Below are 14,490 nucleotides of genomic sequence, written 5' to 3'. Positions count from 1 at the left end.
TTTGCACTTAATTGTTTTTCTTACAATCTTTTTTTTTTCCTTTAGGGTGAGCAGGGTCCTGTAGGTCCCTATGGTCCCCCAGGATCCCCTGGTATTGGATATCCAGGACCCAAGGTAACCCTCAGTAATATATCTGTGAACATGCTAACTCTGCTGTGCGGCCTTTTTTTTTTTTTTAATGAAAATACTTGCTTGTTGTTTCATCAAACTCATATAATCCAAATGTAAAATGATGGTATTGTTGGGTTTGTTAACTTGCATGGGATGGAGAAAATAGAGCTGTCTACAGCAACTCCAAATCTTGATTATGAAGAAACATTAGAAATCAGAAATAATGCCATTTAAATGAGGGTAAAATTTGTGAGATGAGTTTCAAGCACTAATGAGTAAACATACTTACAGGCATAGCAATATATCTGAGTCACTATGATATACAGCCAAGTGACAAATTTGCATTCTTATTTCTTTACCGAGGGACAGATTGCAAGGTGGAATGAAGTCTTGCTAACTTGGAGAAGTCATGACTACATATATTGGCCAGACAAATCTTCCTTGGGGAGTCTTCAAAGTCATACAAGAACTACAACTACTTAGCTTAAGAGATCTTTTTTAGAAACCTACACTTATACTCAAATGAGAGATCTGAGTTAAGCAGAACCAGATCTCACCCAAATTAGTCTAGCTTCTTTTAGAGTCTATGAAAAAGGAATTTCACTCCTCAGTCCAGTTTCTGTACTACCCTGAGGAGATTAAAAAAGGAGATAAAACTGTTTTATACTCTTATCCTTGAAGCACATAATCCTCTGTACACTGGAGTAATGCTGAAGATTTTAACACCTTGCAAACAGGAGACTAAATAGTAGTGCTTGGTGTTCTCCTGCAACTAGATGTTCTACTGAAGCAAGCTTGAATACAATTTGAGCTCCTAGACTGAGCCTAATGGGAGGATCCTTCATAAATGAACATCTGTATTTCATGTTATGATGAAAATTTAGCCTGACATTCCTCCTCCTTATCACCTTCCAGGGTCTCTGCTCTCAGCAGCTGTCTCAGTGCAAAGATATAATTAAAAGTTACCTTGGAAAGTTTCTAAATTATGATTGCTATTTGTCTTACATAAAGAGATGCTGTATGCCTGATTTCAGAGTTGTTTGGCAACATGATTAGCTCATCTGTATATAAATGTTATATTTTTCAAAAGCATCATATTGAATTAGGACTGAAACTTCTAATGTCTTTTTCATCAGGGGGCTCAAGGCCAAGAAGGAAAAATTGGGCTTCCAGGACCCCCTGGAATTGGTGAGCCAGGATTGCCAGTAAGTCAGCGATATATATATATATAGGAAGTAGAAATTATAAAATAAATCTTAGTGATCCCAATTTATTGATAGCAGCTATAGTGACTTCTGATTTCACGAACAACTCACTATCTAGTCTGAAGCAGCAAAAAATGTGTTTGCATGTGGCATCATATTGCATATTGGATGTGTGCAGCTGATATTGTGATACAATTGCATGTGGCTTATCAGAGTAAGGGAATAAAACCATTTACAAACACTTTTTTTTTTTGTTTGTTTTTTTTTAGGGGGCAAGGGGAGGAGGAATTTACTTGGTCCATATTTGATCCATGTGAGAAAGACTACAGTATCCAGTTTGCAGAGAGACATGAAATCATTTAATAATAGATGTAGCAGTAGTTGTTTAAGTGTTGTCTACTCCAGTTATCAGTGTCATGAGGGGTGCAGGTAGCTATGCTAGCACATTGGGCAAAATGTCAGTAAGAAATCAATTTGGTGTTACAGTCAGATGATGTTTTTACTATCTTACAGGGGCCACGTGGTCCTGATGGTCTGCCAGGTGAGAAAGGACTACCAGGAGAAGGCATTCAAGGCCAGAAGGTACTTTTACAGTAATCACTTTTTTGTTTTGTTTTATTTTGTTTTGAGCCTTGTTGGACAAATTTGCATTTGTAGCCTTGTTATATAAAATCTCTTCACTGGTACAAAATATCAAGCAACGGACTTTAGTCTTCTGAATTACTATGTTCTGTTCTCTGAAAATTGCTCCCAATTGAAGAATTCTATCTAAATTAATAATCAAAAAGTTATACAATCTCTGACAATAAGAAGTTGATTGAATTCTTATTTTTGTGTTTACTAAGAAATCTTATTTTTGTAGCACTGCGTAAAGCTGTCTTTTGAAAAACTATTTAGCTATTTATATTCTGTATTGGAAGAAAGTATGCAAGAAACTTTTTCATTCCGCCTTGCTATTTCTGAGAAGCTAAAGCATGAATTGCACAAGTCCCTATGGACTATTCCATCTTTAAGAGCTATCATTGGGTTAATTTTTGAGAACTTTTTTTTTTAATAAATATGAGAAGCAAAGATTTGTGATTAAATCACAAGTGGGCTTTCTATCAAAACATAACCCTCTTATTTAGGGGTTTCAAAGTTCTCTAGAGGTTTGAACTACTAAGCAAAAATATTTTTCTTCCTTTTATAGAAAAGATACTAGCCGTGCCTTTGCTTCACAAAGTTCTGCATTGGTGCTTCAGCTTTCATAATGAACAAATTATCACATTTTCAGAATATATCTTCCTACTTTTTACTATTTCATTTTCTGCTTTCTCTCTTTTATTTTTTCTGAAACAAATTATTTCACCAACACAATAAATGCAGATGTAGTATGTTATGAATTGTAACCGAATTTCTTTTCCTAATTATAATAGTTGTAATTTCCCTAAAAACATTCTAACTAAAATTCTAATTTTCCTAGCAGTACTAATAGTAACTCTTCCATTGATTGTCTTGTTTGTCTATGAACAAATACCTTTTTCCTCCTCATTGAGCTGACTAATTTGTGACCACAGGAACCAGGATGGTTTCTTTTATAAGATTCTAAATAGAGTTATACAACTGTCACATATTTCCAGGGTGAAAAAGGCTCTACAGGTCCCATTGGTCCACCTGGGATAGCAGGGCAACCAGTCAAAGGTGATAAGGTAGGCACAGAGCATTTTTTGAACATATTTATAGTAAAAATAATAATGAATTATTCACACAACAATATGTAAATGTATTATAGCTGGAATCATGAGGAGCTGCTCTACACCATTTCATGTATGTAGCTTTGCAGACTGCACTATTCTATCAAAATATTTGAGCCTTCTAGTATTAATAGAGATACTGAGTTTACCTGATAGCTCCAAGGGCTATATTGTATCCAAAAGAAAAAAAAAMCTCATTTGTCTCATGTAACTTAATGGATCTGGGGCTGGCAAGTGAGCAGTCCAGCTTCGGAAATTTGTTAGTTTTTTGTCATTCAGTCCCTGAAAACATAATCCAAAGTGATTTTGATTCTTGTTGTTTGAGGAGATTGCAACCATTAGCATGTACTTCCCAAGACAATGGCTGGTGAAATATGCCAAAATATCCTATAGGGAAGAGACAGTGATCCAGATCTTCCTTCTCATAGTTTAATGCCATAGTATTAGTCCCACTTCCCATCATTTTCCTGCCCTCCTGTCCCATGGTTCCTGTTCCTCACTGTATGGCATACAACTTCAGCTGGAGAAGAGGACAGCACTCCCATCCAACAASTTAGTCATTCTTCTCAGATGCAGAAACTTATCTTACTCTCCAACCAAATAGCCTCTAAGATCTTCAGAGCAAGCTAGGTGCTGTGATTTGGTCTGTCTGTGAGAGGCACCATCAGTGAGTACCTGTCAGTCAATCTTGCTCAAAGGAAGATCCTTTATCTACACAGGTGTGAGCAGTCTTATTCACAGGTCTGTGTAGGGAAAAAAATCAAGATCAGGACAGTAAGTGTCTGAGAACATTAGTGTTTGGAATAAGTGGAAATGATATTTTGTTTCTTAGGGACTGATGTCATACATCCCTGACCCCTTCATGGATCTGGGTGCTTTTTAATATCCTTACTATCTCCACACCAGAATGCCAAGCGCTCCACGGTACCTCCAATTTGGTTTCCATGTACAAGCACACATAAAATATTAGTCTTCTTCATCCTTCAGAGTGCCTAGCTTCTCTTCTATATGTGTCTGGCCATTTTCATGACAGTTGTAAGAACCTACTGTCTTTGTGGTCTTCACCTTTCCAGCTCTTCTCCTTGAAGAAAGGAGCAAAAAATTTTTGGAAGTTTTCAGGACTGATTGAAAGACAGATATTCAGATGCCTGAATTTTATCCGAGTCTTACTTTAGGGTCTTAGTTCTTTCCTTAATTCCAGAAGTAGTACATAGTAGACAGAGGCTGAGAGCTAATTTGGTTGTTCAGGCAGTGAGATTGGAGACTGGTAGCGTAGTTGCTTAGCCTTCTTTCTGAGAGACATACTTCATATTGATGTCTTACCCATTATATCTCCTTAGGCTTAGTTTTAAAAATACTGTGCCTTGTTGTTCTATTATTCAAATAGATAGCTTTGATAAACAGATTATTTTAGTTAAAATGTGTATGTATAAATATTTGCATATATGCATACACACAGACACATGCATGTGTATATGGATAAATATTTGTTTTGTCAGATTAATTTAAACTCCTCTTCACAGTACTTTTTCATATAGATCTTTTACATTGTCTTGATGAATGTAACTCATAATAGTATTTTTCTTACTATTTCAGCTATGCTATGTAGACATTTAGTTATTCAAACCTCATTTAAATCAAATTGAAGTAGCAAATTCCAGGATAAGACAGCTGTGTTTATCTTAAATATGTTAATCAGCTAACATGGATAATTGCAATTTAGCTCTCTGGACTACTTACAGAATTTTTTATGTAGGGTGAACAAGGGCAAGTGGGACCACAGGGCCCAGCAGGACCTCCAGGAATAGGCCATCAAGGAAGCCAGGTAAGTTTAAGTCAGGACAGACATTCAGCTACAGATATGACAAAGTTGGGTGATATAGGCCGAGTCAGACCTTTGTGCCATTCTCAGAGGGATCCCATAAACTGCTTAGTTTTAGTGTAAAATCTGCCATGCGTTTTCGTATACTTCTTCGTAAAATGACCCAAGAAAGACTGGACACGGTACTCCTCGCAAAGTTTCACTGTCATCAGATAGATGAGGATGATTTGTCTTATGTAAGTTAATTGCAGTTATTGCATCTCAGAATTAATGTTTTCTTTTATTGGCAATAGCAACAAGATGTGATGAATTTCTTCAGATAGACTCCAGACTGTATCTCCTGTTTATGAGAAACAGTCTTAATTCTAGTCCTGTTCTTCTATTTCCATAGCCCTAATGAATGACAAGGATGTGTGCAGCCCTAGTGCTCTCCAAAAGGAAAATAATTTTCCCACTGACTTCAAAAGAAAAAGGATCAGGGCCTTTGCTTTGGAGATACAATCAATATGTGCATACATTTTTTGTTTTTTAATTTGATCAAATCTCTAATTCTGATGTGGAGACATTATAAGTCTCACAACAATTTTCATTTTAAAAAGTATCTAGACATTTGTTAGCCAATGGTTGCTGTTATAAATTATTCCAATTGATCTGAGTACTATTAGAATCAAGAAATTGAGTTTTAGAAATTGGGTATAATCTGCACAATAATTTAACTAGGAATGAGATATCCGAAATGCATGATGAATTTCAAGAGTGGTAGCATATATTGTATTAACTTCTTTATTTTATTTTTAGGGTATACAGGGTCCACAAGGAAACCCTGGGATCAAAGGATCTAAAGGTTTTGGTCTGCCAGGTCCAAAGGTAAAGGTTCGGCATGATTGAAGGAAAAAAAAAAAAAAGGCAAGCATCAACAAATCAACAATCAGTAGAAGGCAGCAAGAAGCAACATATCTTTGTCAGACTTTTCAAGGGTGTTTTGATGAGATGAAAATGTCCCCTGATTACTGAACGTAGCAGCTCAGCTTTGATCTTTCATGGGAAGGACCCAGTGTTACCAAGGTGTTCCCCAAATGCAGCCTATGGCTTCTGCTTAGCTTCCAGCCCATCAACTTTGTGAGTGTGGATTTTAGGTTCTGAATGAACACAAATTTACAAACAAGATATCTTTCAGAAATGTTCTTATCAAATGACTTTTGTGCCCTATATACATTGTATTCAAAATCAGAACATAAGTTCTGATTTTTCTTTTGGACTTTGTTTTCTTTACCAAATAAAAGATTTTTTTTCTTATTAGGGTCAACCAGGTGAACCTGGACAAAAAGGAGAACCAGGACTTCCAGGAATTGGAGTACCAGGGTTTAAGGTGAGCCTACTTTTCAACTGTTACTTCTTCTAATTCTTTCCCAGGTTGCTGATAAACTAGATAGAAGTTTTTGTTTTGGTTTGGTTTGGTTTTGTATAAATCGACCGTGATCAAAATAAGGAGAGCTTTCAGTGACAGATCTTACTCTAACTCCACAGCTTTATCCTTTAAACACATATTACTGTGCTAGAGCTCTCTCTTAAAAACATTTTGGAAGCCATTACAGGAAGAGAGTTTGTCATTATATTTTGTAAGCTAATGACATATCTCTACGACCTATTAATAAGGTTGTTGCTACCTCTATTCCTCTGTACAGACTCAACAAACTCAATCTGTGTGACAGTGGTGGCTACACCATCCATATGTCAGAGCTGATCACTTACAGCTTAAATTAACTTTAGCTACACTTTTGAAGGCTACAGACCAGGTCCTTGATATTTCAAGTAGGATTTCCAAAGTAAAAAGGTAAAATGAGAAGGACATTTTGTTTTGAGTGATTATTGCCAGGATGATGTAAGAAGTGCTTAGCAGGAGTAGTTCCTATGGATGATTTCAACTTTTTTTTTCTGACAATGTCTGCCTTAATAGTAATGCCTAGACCAGTTTGTGAAGCAAGTATCCCTGCAGTCAACAACGTAATTTATGGTACAAACACTTCACCAGTTTGTCCTATTCATGCAGTGAATAAGACAGAAGATATGTGGTCATGAAAATGCACAAAAGAATTCATTAGGTTGGACAGGCAAGTAAGGATGACCATTACTTAAGATCCAGAAGACTGACTTTGCAAATAAATAACATTCCTGTCATATTATTCTTGCATATAGAGAAGCAAACAACATTTAACCATGTCTTTTTACTTCATAAATAAATGTAAATTTATGTAATACAAAACCAAGAAAAATTTAAAATGTATATTTCAGATTGTATGATTAGAAAAAGTTACTAACTATATAGCATATTTAACTTGGAGTAACAGCAAAAATATCGTATGATATTAATATTCTAATCCGTTGAATAGAATAGAATAATTTACTCAGGTATGCAATATAATTATCTRTTCTTTTTTAAGGGAAATATAGGTCCATCAGGATTCCCAGGAGAGAAAGGGGTACAGGGAGACCGTGGGAAGGCAGGGGAAAAGGTAAAGCAATTTAATTTACTGCATGTAAAAACTAATCTAAAGATCTAATTTAGCTTGTATTAATTTGCAGGTATGCAGTGGCAAGGTGTTTTTCCTGGGAGAAGACACATGCTTATAGTTTTGTCAAGAAGAAGGAGTATGTTAATTGAGATGAAGTTTCTAATAAAATTAAGATTAGAGGCTACCATATGAGTCAGCAACCGTTCCAATTCTCCTGCCTTTTTTGAGCTGTTGACTGCCTCTAGATTTCGTGATATCCTTGGTTAGCAGATTTGTCTTTAATCTGTTACTTGCAATCTGCTCAAAATTTAATGTATTACAGTCTGCCAAGAGGTCATGCTCAAATTAGAGTGACCTAGGGCATACTGTCTGGATTGTGAGGTCTGACTGAAGGCTGTCAGCCTGGTACAGCAGTTCTCGCAGGCAATTAAAACCTGTGCTGCTTATTTCTAAAGGAAATCCTAGTATTTGATGAGAAACTCTTCCATTAGGGGGAAAAAAAATCATAGTTTCAAAATGGTAGAAAGGGTTTAGAGGAGAAGAAAAGAGAGTGCTCAAAACCRTGTAGAATTAATTAGAAGGCTTTCATATCCATGTTTTTGCAAAAAAAGAATGAGCTGCTTAGTGAGCAAAAATCAGCTATTTGGGTGATTCTTGAAGAGCTGCTAAGAAACAGGGGTCCTTGGAGGTAGATGTTGTATTTGGGAATGCTTTTTTTCTTTCTCTTTGTGTTTTCCCATCACTCTGAAGACCATCTTGGTGCCGGCACCATTTCTGTCATAAGTTATTAAAAGTGAAAATGTTAGTGCTGAGCACATATGTCAGGTACTCAAGGAAGTGCAAAGAACTGTTCAATATCTGCAGTCAGTAGTGAATGAAGAGATAGGATCTTTGTATTTACAGTAGTAAGCTGACTCACAGAAATGGGATTCAGATTGGTGCTTAACGAAAACTTCTGATGCCAGTCTTTTTGACCTTATTCCCAATTATTGAATTCCCAAATATTGAATTCCCAATTGATAGAAGTTATGCCAGGCAAATGTTTGCACCCTGGATTGGCTTTTTGCATAAAATTGTTGTTTCTTAAGAATTGTTTGTCTCAGAATTGGCCCACATAAGATCTGTTGTGAGAACTTTGCAAATATTTCTCTTCCTTGTATGAGTATATGCATGAAATTCTTCCTAGAAAAGATTAATGCAAGTGCAGTTGGCATTAGTACAGATATTTGTACAAATAAAGAATATGAATGCAGGAGGGGTTGAGAAGATGGAAAATAATATAGTAGTATTGGTGCTACTGGTAAAAATGGTAGTATTTTTTTCGCTATCAATATTTTCTTTTTTTGCAGAAAAAAATGCAGATTTTTTAATTATATTTTTGGGACAAGTATTGCTGCAAGCTTTGTTTCTCAGAAGTTCATTTGTTAATCGATTAAATAAAAATAATTAAATCAAAAGTCATTAACCATATAATCTCTGTCAGGGAGAAAAGGGAGATCAAGGCCCAAGAGGCCCAGAAGGACCCCCAGGCAAAGGAGATGTGGGCCAAAAGGTACGGCTTGACATGCACACTTGAGAAATATTACAGCATTTTATTTTTTATATATATATTAATAATATATATTTCTATAATATATATTTCTCCTGTTCTATGAGAGCTCAGTTTTCATCTTTTCATCATTGTATCTTAAATAAGTAGTTATATCTTAACTGATGATTTTAAAAGGCCTTGAGAGATAGCAATACATTCCTTAGCCTAAAGAAGTGCAACAAAAACTGGCTGTAAAAATAGAGATGAGTTTTAATTGTGATGTTCTAAAATTTAGAATGTGTAGAATTTTTCTTAAAAGTTAGGAAGCAAATTAATTCGGTGTACCAATATGGACAGGAGGAATATTAATTTAAAAAAAAAATTAAAGAAGTATTAGTAGACAGACAGATGCTTTTCTGTCTCACTTAGTAAAATTTATGACATTTTAACATTCTAAAACTGAACGAGATTCCAGTTGGAGGGAAACAGCTAATTACCTTTTTACTTGTGGGCTTCATCATAGTTGTCCTTTTTTGCTAATCTGTGTATATCTTGCCTGTGAATGAAAAGGATTTCTTTTGTGGTTTAAACAAAAGCTTTGTCTTGATCAGGGTGACCCAGGAGAAAAAGGATCCCAAGGACTGATGGGTTATARAGGAATACAAGGCCCAGCAGGACCAAAAGTAAGCTTGCTCTTTCAAGCTTCTCTTTGTGCTTGATATAAGACCTAYGAGATTCCTGTAAACTACAATTTCCTCAGATCTGTGATGCTTGGAGAGCTGCACAGTAAGAAAAATGAAAACAGAAAAAGAAATATTCCCACCATTTGCTCTGAATATTTTATGTACCTGAGGAGAAAAAGGACAGACAAGCATATAATTACAGTATTTGCTGTTGCATTTGAGCATGAAGAAACTCAATTAAAGTTTTCCTTGTGACTTTAACTATGATATTTTGCAAATTTCATTTTGAAACACTAACTTATTAGGCCTTTATGTGTGTAGTAAGTATTACCTATATTTCCTGAAAATGAAATTTAAATCCTACAAGCATTCAGATTATTTATTTGGCTTTGTAAGCTCTACACAAAAGAAATAATTAAACATAAAAAGTCAAATATGCAGTTCAAGTAATAGTTATTTAAAATTTGAAAGATGGAATAACTTCCATAAGAGTAATAAACTGATTTTTTTTTCCAAAATATTGTCTATTTCCCTGAAGTAGTTTAGATATATTTTAAAGTTTTGGAAAAGAAATCCTTTCTACTTGTGCTGGAAATGTAACTGTATGTTTAAATTTACATGATAACCTTTCATTACAGGGTGAACCTGGAGACAGAGGTCCACCCGGTGTCGCAGGATCATCTATTCGGGGACCTACTGGACCAAAGGTGATTTTCTGATATATGCTTGCTGGAAATCAGAGATGAAAAATTTGTAACACACATTACAAGAAAGTCAGTCAAGATTGTCCACTGAGAGAATTCTTGATGAAAACAAGAGCTTTGAAGACTTTGTTGTATTTTTCACTTCAATTTTATTCACTTCATTTGTATAACTTTCATAGTAGCTTAGCCATGGTACAAAATCTACTGGAGTTTGTATTTTTTCCAGGTCCTTTACTGAATGTCAGATCAGGCCTTTTATGTGAATGGTTGATCCAACAGAACAAATCACTTGGGTATTTATGCAGGTTGATTTTTAGGAAATATGTAACTGTCTCTTTAGCTACAGGATAATTTCTTTGTTTAAGCAAGAGCCTCTATTTCTTTAATCTATCACAGGCTAGAGAGGTTCGTTTTCTCTCTCTGCTCTGGCAAATTTATTACTAGTAATTGTGTTCTAGGARCATCCCTGGCAAATTTATTACTAGTAATTGTGTTCTAGGAACATCCTTGTGTCTGCAGAAGTGAAGCCAGACACTACAAATTTCCAATGTAGGGAATCAGCATGTTGCTCAAAGCTGGGAGTTGTCAAGGTCTGACATCTTTCTAGTGCATCTCTAAATATTTGGTATAGCAGTAAGYGATTGCTAGACGTCGAACTGCTGGACAACCACGGTTGTGTCCGTTAGAAATTTATGCATTTTAAACTACACCCACGCTTGGGGACCACAGTTTTATTTCCCTTGACAGCCATTAAGCTATTAATAATATAAAGGCAGCAACATTGGTTACAGCTGCTTTCCATGGAATGTTTGGTTTTCATTCCCTAGTGAATGATTCCTGAGATACGGACTTTTCATCTTACCAATTCTACTGCAAATTGAAAGTTTCTCTGTAGGATCCTAATGTAAAGTAAAATATCTATTGCWTTAGATTAAAGATGAAAAGGAAACAAAATATTGTCCAAAGGGATAGCCTATTTTGGGGTTTTTGTTGTTGTTTTTTACAAGAAAGGATCCGGCAGAACTAAAATCACCAGCAGTTGTAACAGATAATATTTGAGATATTTGAAGGGAAAAAAAGTTTCTTCCTGAGTCTTCATAAATGATATATGGAGCTTGCAACTTTTGCGGAGGCATTGCATATGTAGCCTCTGTCTAGCACTTGTCACCAAACCATCTTTGCTGTCTTCTTGGTGCTCTGCCAGAAACAAAGTTATGCCAGCCTTGCACCAATTTGTGGTCAGTTGTGTTAATGAGGACAGCAGGCAGAAGCCATGGTGAATCTGGCTACTGAAACTGAATTGTAATACTTAATCTCTAGCTGAAAGCTAAAGACATCAAATTATTCCTCCTTTTGACACTCTTGAGGAGAAGCAAAAGTGTGAGAGGCTGGAATTAAGGTTGCAAAAACTCCTACAAATATCAATGCTGAAATCTCTAGTTCAGAAATTGTCATGCCATTATGAGAGAGAGTTAAATACTATTTCTTTTCTGTAAGACTTTAGTTAAAATTGAGAATAACAAAAATGTTTTTGGGTTAATTTCTGTTTGAATAGGGGGACCCAGGACCCAGGGGGCCACCAGGAGATGATGGACTTCCAGGAAAATCAGTAATGGGACCAATGGTAGGAATTCTTTGAGACAAAAGATGGAACATAAAGAAAATCAGGATATCATCAGGAAAATCAGTAAGATTCTTGGTAGACTGTAGAAAACACTTGTGCAACATCTTCAGAAACATAACCAACCAGTTTTTCAACTTTTCCATCATTCCAGGTTAAACCATTTTTTAAAATATACTTCTAATCTCTTCAAATAAGAAACACAAATGAATTAAATAACTAGTTTGGTGCCTCTGAAACTTCTCTCAGAAAGTCCTCCTTATTTGGAAGGACAACAATGCTACTTACCTTGTTGATGTGCAATGAGTCACTGTGGTTGTGTTATCTAGATCCCACAAAATTGTGGGAGGAGGTATTCATAGAAGTATTCCCAGACTACCTCTTCTGTGTTTTGGATGTAACTAAATAATCTGGACCAGAGAACTGTGATTTATCACAGATTTGGAAGGTAATCTTGAGTAGATTTGTAACTGCATTACTAATGCCAAAGCCAGCCAATTCTTGTAAAAGGTAATGTGCTAACATGTATTTGGTATTTACGTCGTCTGCTAAGACTGAACATCTGTTTGGCAGTTCTTTACTGCAATGGAATTTGATATTAAAATAGAGATGATTTCATGATTCATAACTACCCTTATTGTATAAACAAATGCCACTGAATGTTTAAAAAATAGCATTTTCATCTTATCCAAAATTTTAGAATTATTTAGTATGAAGAAAGTGTAAAATTGGTCTTTCATTATGAAGCTCCTTATTGAATAAAGGTGTACTTGTTGGTTAAATTTCTACAGAACTGGATCAAAATTCCATGATTTAGAAATTCCTAAGAAACATCTTCCAATGCTGATGTAGTTTGAGTCTGGTGATCAGGTTGCGTTTAAACTCTTGCAGTGAAAGATGCTTCAGACTGGACAGTAGGAGAGATTCATAATAAGTGAATCCATACCATGTATAATTTTCCTTAAGTATAAAGTACTCTTACATCCCTATCCCAAATATATTGTTAAAATGTTTTCAAAATTTTGTTTTGAAAAAAAAGTTTCAGAAGTTTCAAAGTTTCGTTAGGAAAATTGCATGTGTCTATACCAGAGAGATTCAAAGACATTCATATGGCTTTGGACACAGATCTTATTGAATGTATAACTGCAGAATTTGTTGATTTATTTTCCAGTCGTGGACACTGGACTCAGATCAGTCCTTGAGACTGGAGCTGCTATTTGGACTCCATTCACAGTTTCCTGAAGTGTTGTGCTCTTGATGAAATCTCCAGGCACAATGCACTGGTGAAATAGGAGTTCCTCATTATGCAATCAGTTGTAATTTTGTTTCTCTAGACATTTGTTTTTGCTGGAATATACAGGAGAAATGAATGCCATTTGCATTCTTTAAGACCTGTTACCTGCGTGTACATTAACAACTGACCCTACAGCACTTTCTCTAGAAAACATTTGTATTTCATGGCACTCTGGAACTGAGAGAGGGTAGCACTGCTGTCTGTATGGCCATACCTATATCATGCTTAGGGGTGTAGTGGAGGTTTGACCTACACATATCAATAAGGATTGGCAGTACTGTCACATAGGAAACTTTCTTGTTTTTTGGCAAGGAATAGTCTACTTAAAACTCTACTAATTTGTTCAGTAAATGTCAGGAGGATTGGGAATGGAGTTAGGGAAGAGAAGATTGATATTTTCTTTCCTTTTTTATGAAAGGAAATACTGATGTTTTTCAAATGTRCAGAATTCTTTGTAGGAGTGAGTGGAACAATCAGTCAATATAAGCAGTGATTGTGTCCTGCTAAAGAGCATTTTAGTCTAAAATAAGAGAAAATATGTATTTTTAATAATATATTGTTATATTTCTTTCTTTTTTTTTCCTGTGCTTTATTATATAAAACAACGTGTGATTTCTCTGTAATGGAAAATGTGCAACATAACTCAAGATAACTTAAGGCTGGCATATCATGTCAGTATTGCTAAACTCACTCTTCAAATATGTTCAAACTCACTGTTGTCCCCCAAATCATGATGTAAATAAAAGGAAACCTTAGAATAGCTTGAAACTAAATAAATAAACTTTAAACTAAATAACTTTAAACTAAATAACTTTAAACTAACTGTTTAAAAAGCCTTAAATCATAACTATTAATTGGCTGAAGTCATAAATGTTCTGAAAATTTTCCTCTGCAACTGCAAACATAGAAATTAGCCCTCACTCAATTAGACTTCTTACTCCTCTGAAATTTTAATTTCAACTGCRTTAAGGAGCTTAAAAATTTCTCAGATTGTTAAATAAATTGCAAGAGCTGAAAACTAGTATTCTGTATTTCCAGAAGGATTTTAGATAATTTTCTCAGATATTTGTAAATATGCATTTTATCATTGTAATAACTGATTATACAGTTACTGGCACAGTGCCTGGTCATTTTCTCTTTAGGGTAACCAGGGGTTGCCTGGACCACCTGGAGCACGTGGAGAAAAAGGAGACGGCCACAAAGGTGAAGTTGTAAGTATAATTTTAGTTCTGTAGATAGATTCTGTGCTTTAAATCCTAAAAAAAAAAAAAAA

General features: G+C 35.3%; 1 protein-coding gene across 1 annotated transcript in view; it reads left to right on the top strand.

Moving 5' to 3' along the window:
* COL28A1 (collagen type XXVIII alpha 1 chain) overlaps positions 1 to 14,490 on the top strand; it is a 53,548-nt gene that overhangs the window by 19,789 nt on the left and 19,269 nt on the right. Inside the window, exons 12-24 of the mRNA XM_026036274.1 lie at positions 46 to 114; positions 1,248 to 1,316; positions 1,830 to 1,898; positions 2,936 to 3,004; positions 4,806 to 4,874; positions 5,670 to 5,738; positions 6,172 to 6,240; positions 7,313 to 7,384; positions 8,868 to 8,936; positions 9,527 to 9,598; positions 10,237 to 10,305; positions 11,858 to 11,926; positions 14,360 to 14,428. Of these exons, the coding sequence (XP_025892059.1) occupies positions 46 to 114; positions 1,248 to 1,316; positions 1,830 to 1,898; positions 2,936 to 3,004; positions 4,806 to 4,874; positions 5,670 to 5,738; positions 6,172 to 6,240; positions 7,313 to 7,384; positions 8,868 to 8,936; positions 9,527 to 9,598; positions 10,237 to 10,305; positions 11,858 to 11,926; positions 14,360 to 14,428 (903 nt within the window). The remainder of the gene's footprint in view (positions 1 to 45; positions 115 to 1,247; positions 1,317 to 1,829; positions 1,899 to 2,935; positions 3,005 to 4,805; positions 4,875 to 5,669; positions 5,739 to 6,171; positions 6,241 to 7,312; positions 7,385 to 8,867; positions 8,937 to 9,526; positions 9,599 to 10,236; positions 10,306 to 11,857; positions 11,927 to 14,359; positions 14,429 to 14,490) is intronic.

This window comes from Nothoprocta perdicaria, unplaced genomic scaffold, assembly GCF_003342845.1.
Source record: "Nothoprocta perdicaria isolate Ctin4 unplaced genomic scaffold, notPer1 scaffold_174, whole genome shotgun sequence".
NCBI lineage: Eukaryota > Metazoa > Chordata > Aves > Tinamiformes > Tinamidae > Nothoprocta > Nothoprocta perdicaria.
Note: the sequence above shows the minus strand (reverse complement) of the source record. Positions and strands in the feature narration are given on the sequence as shown.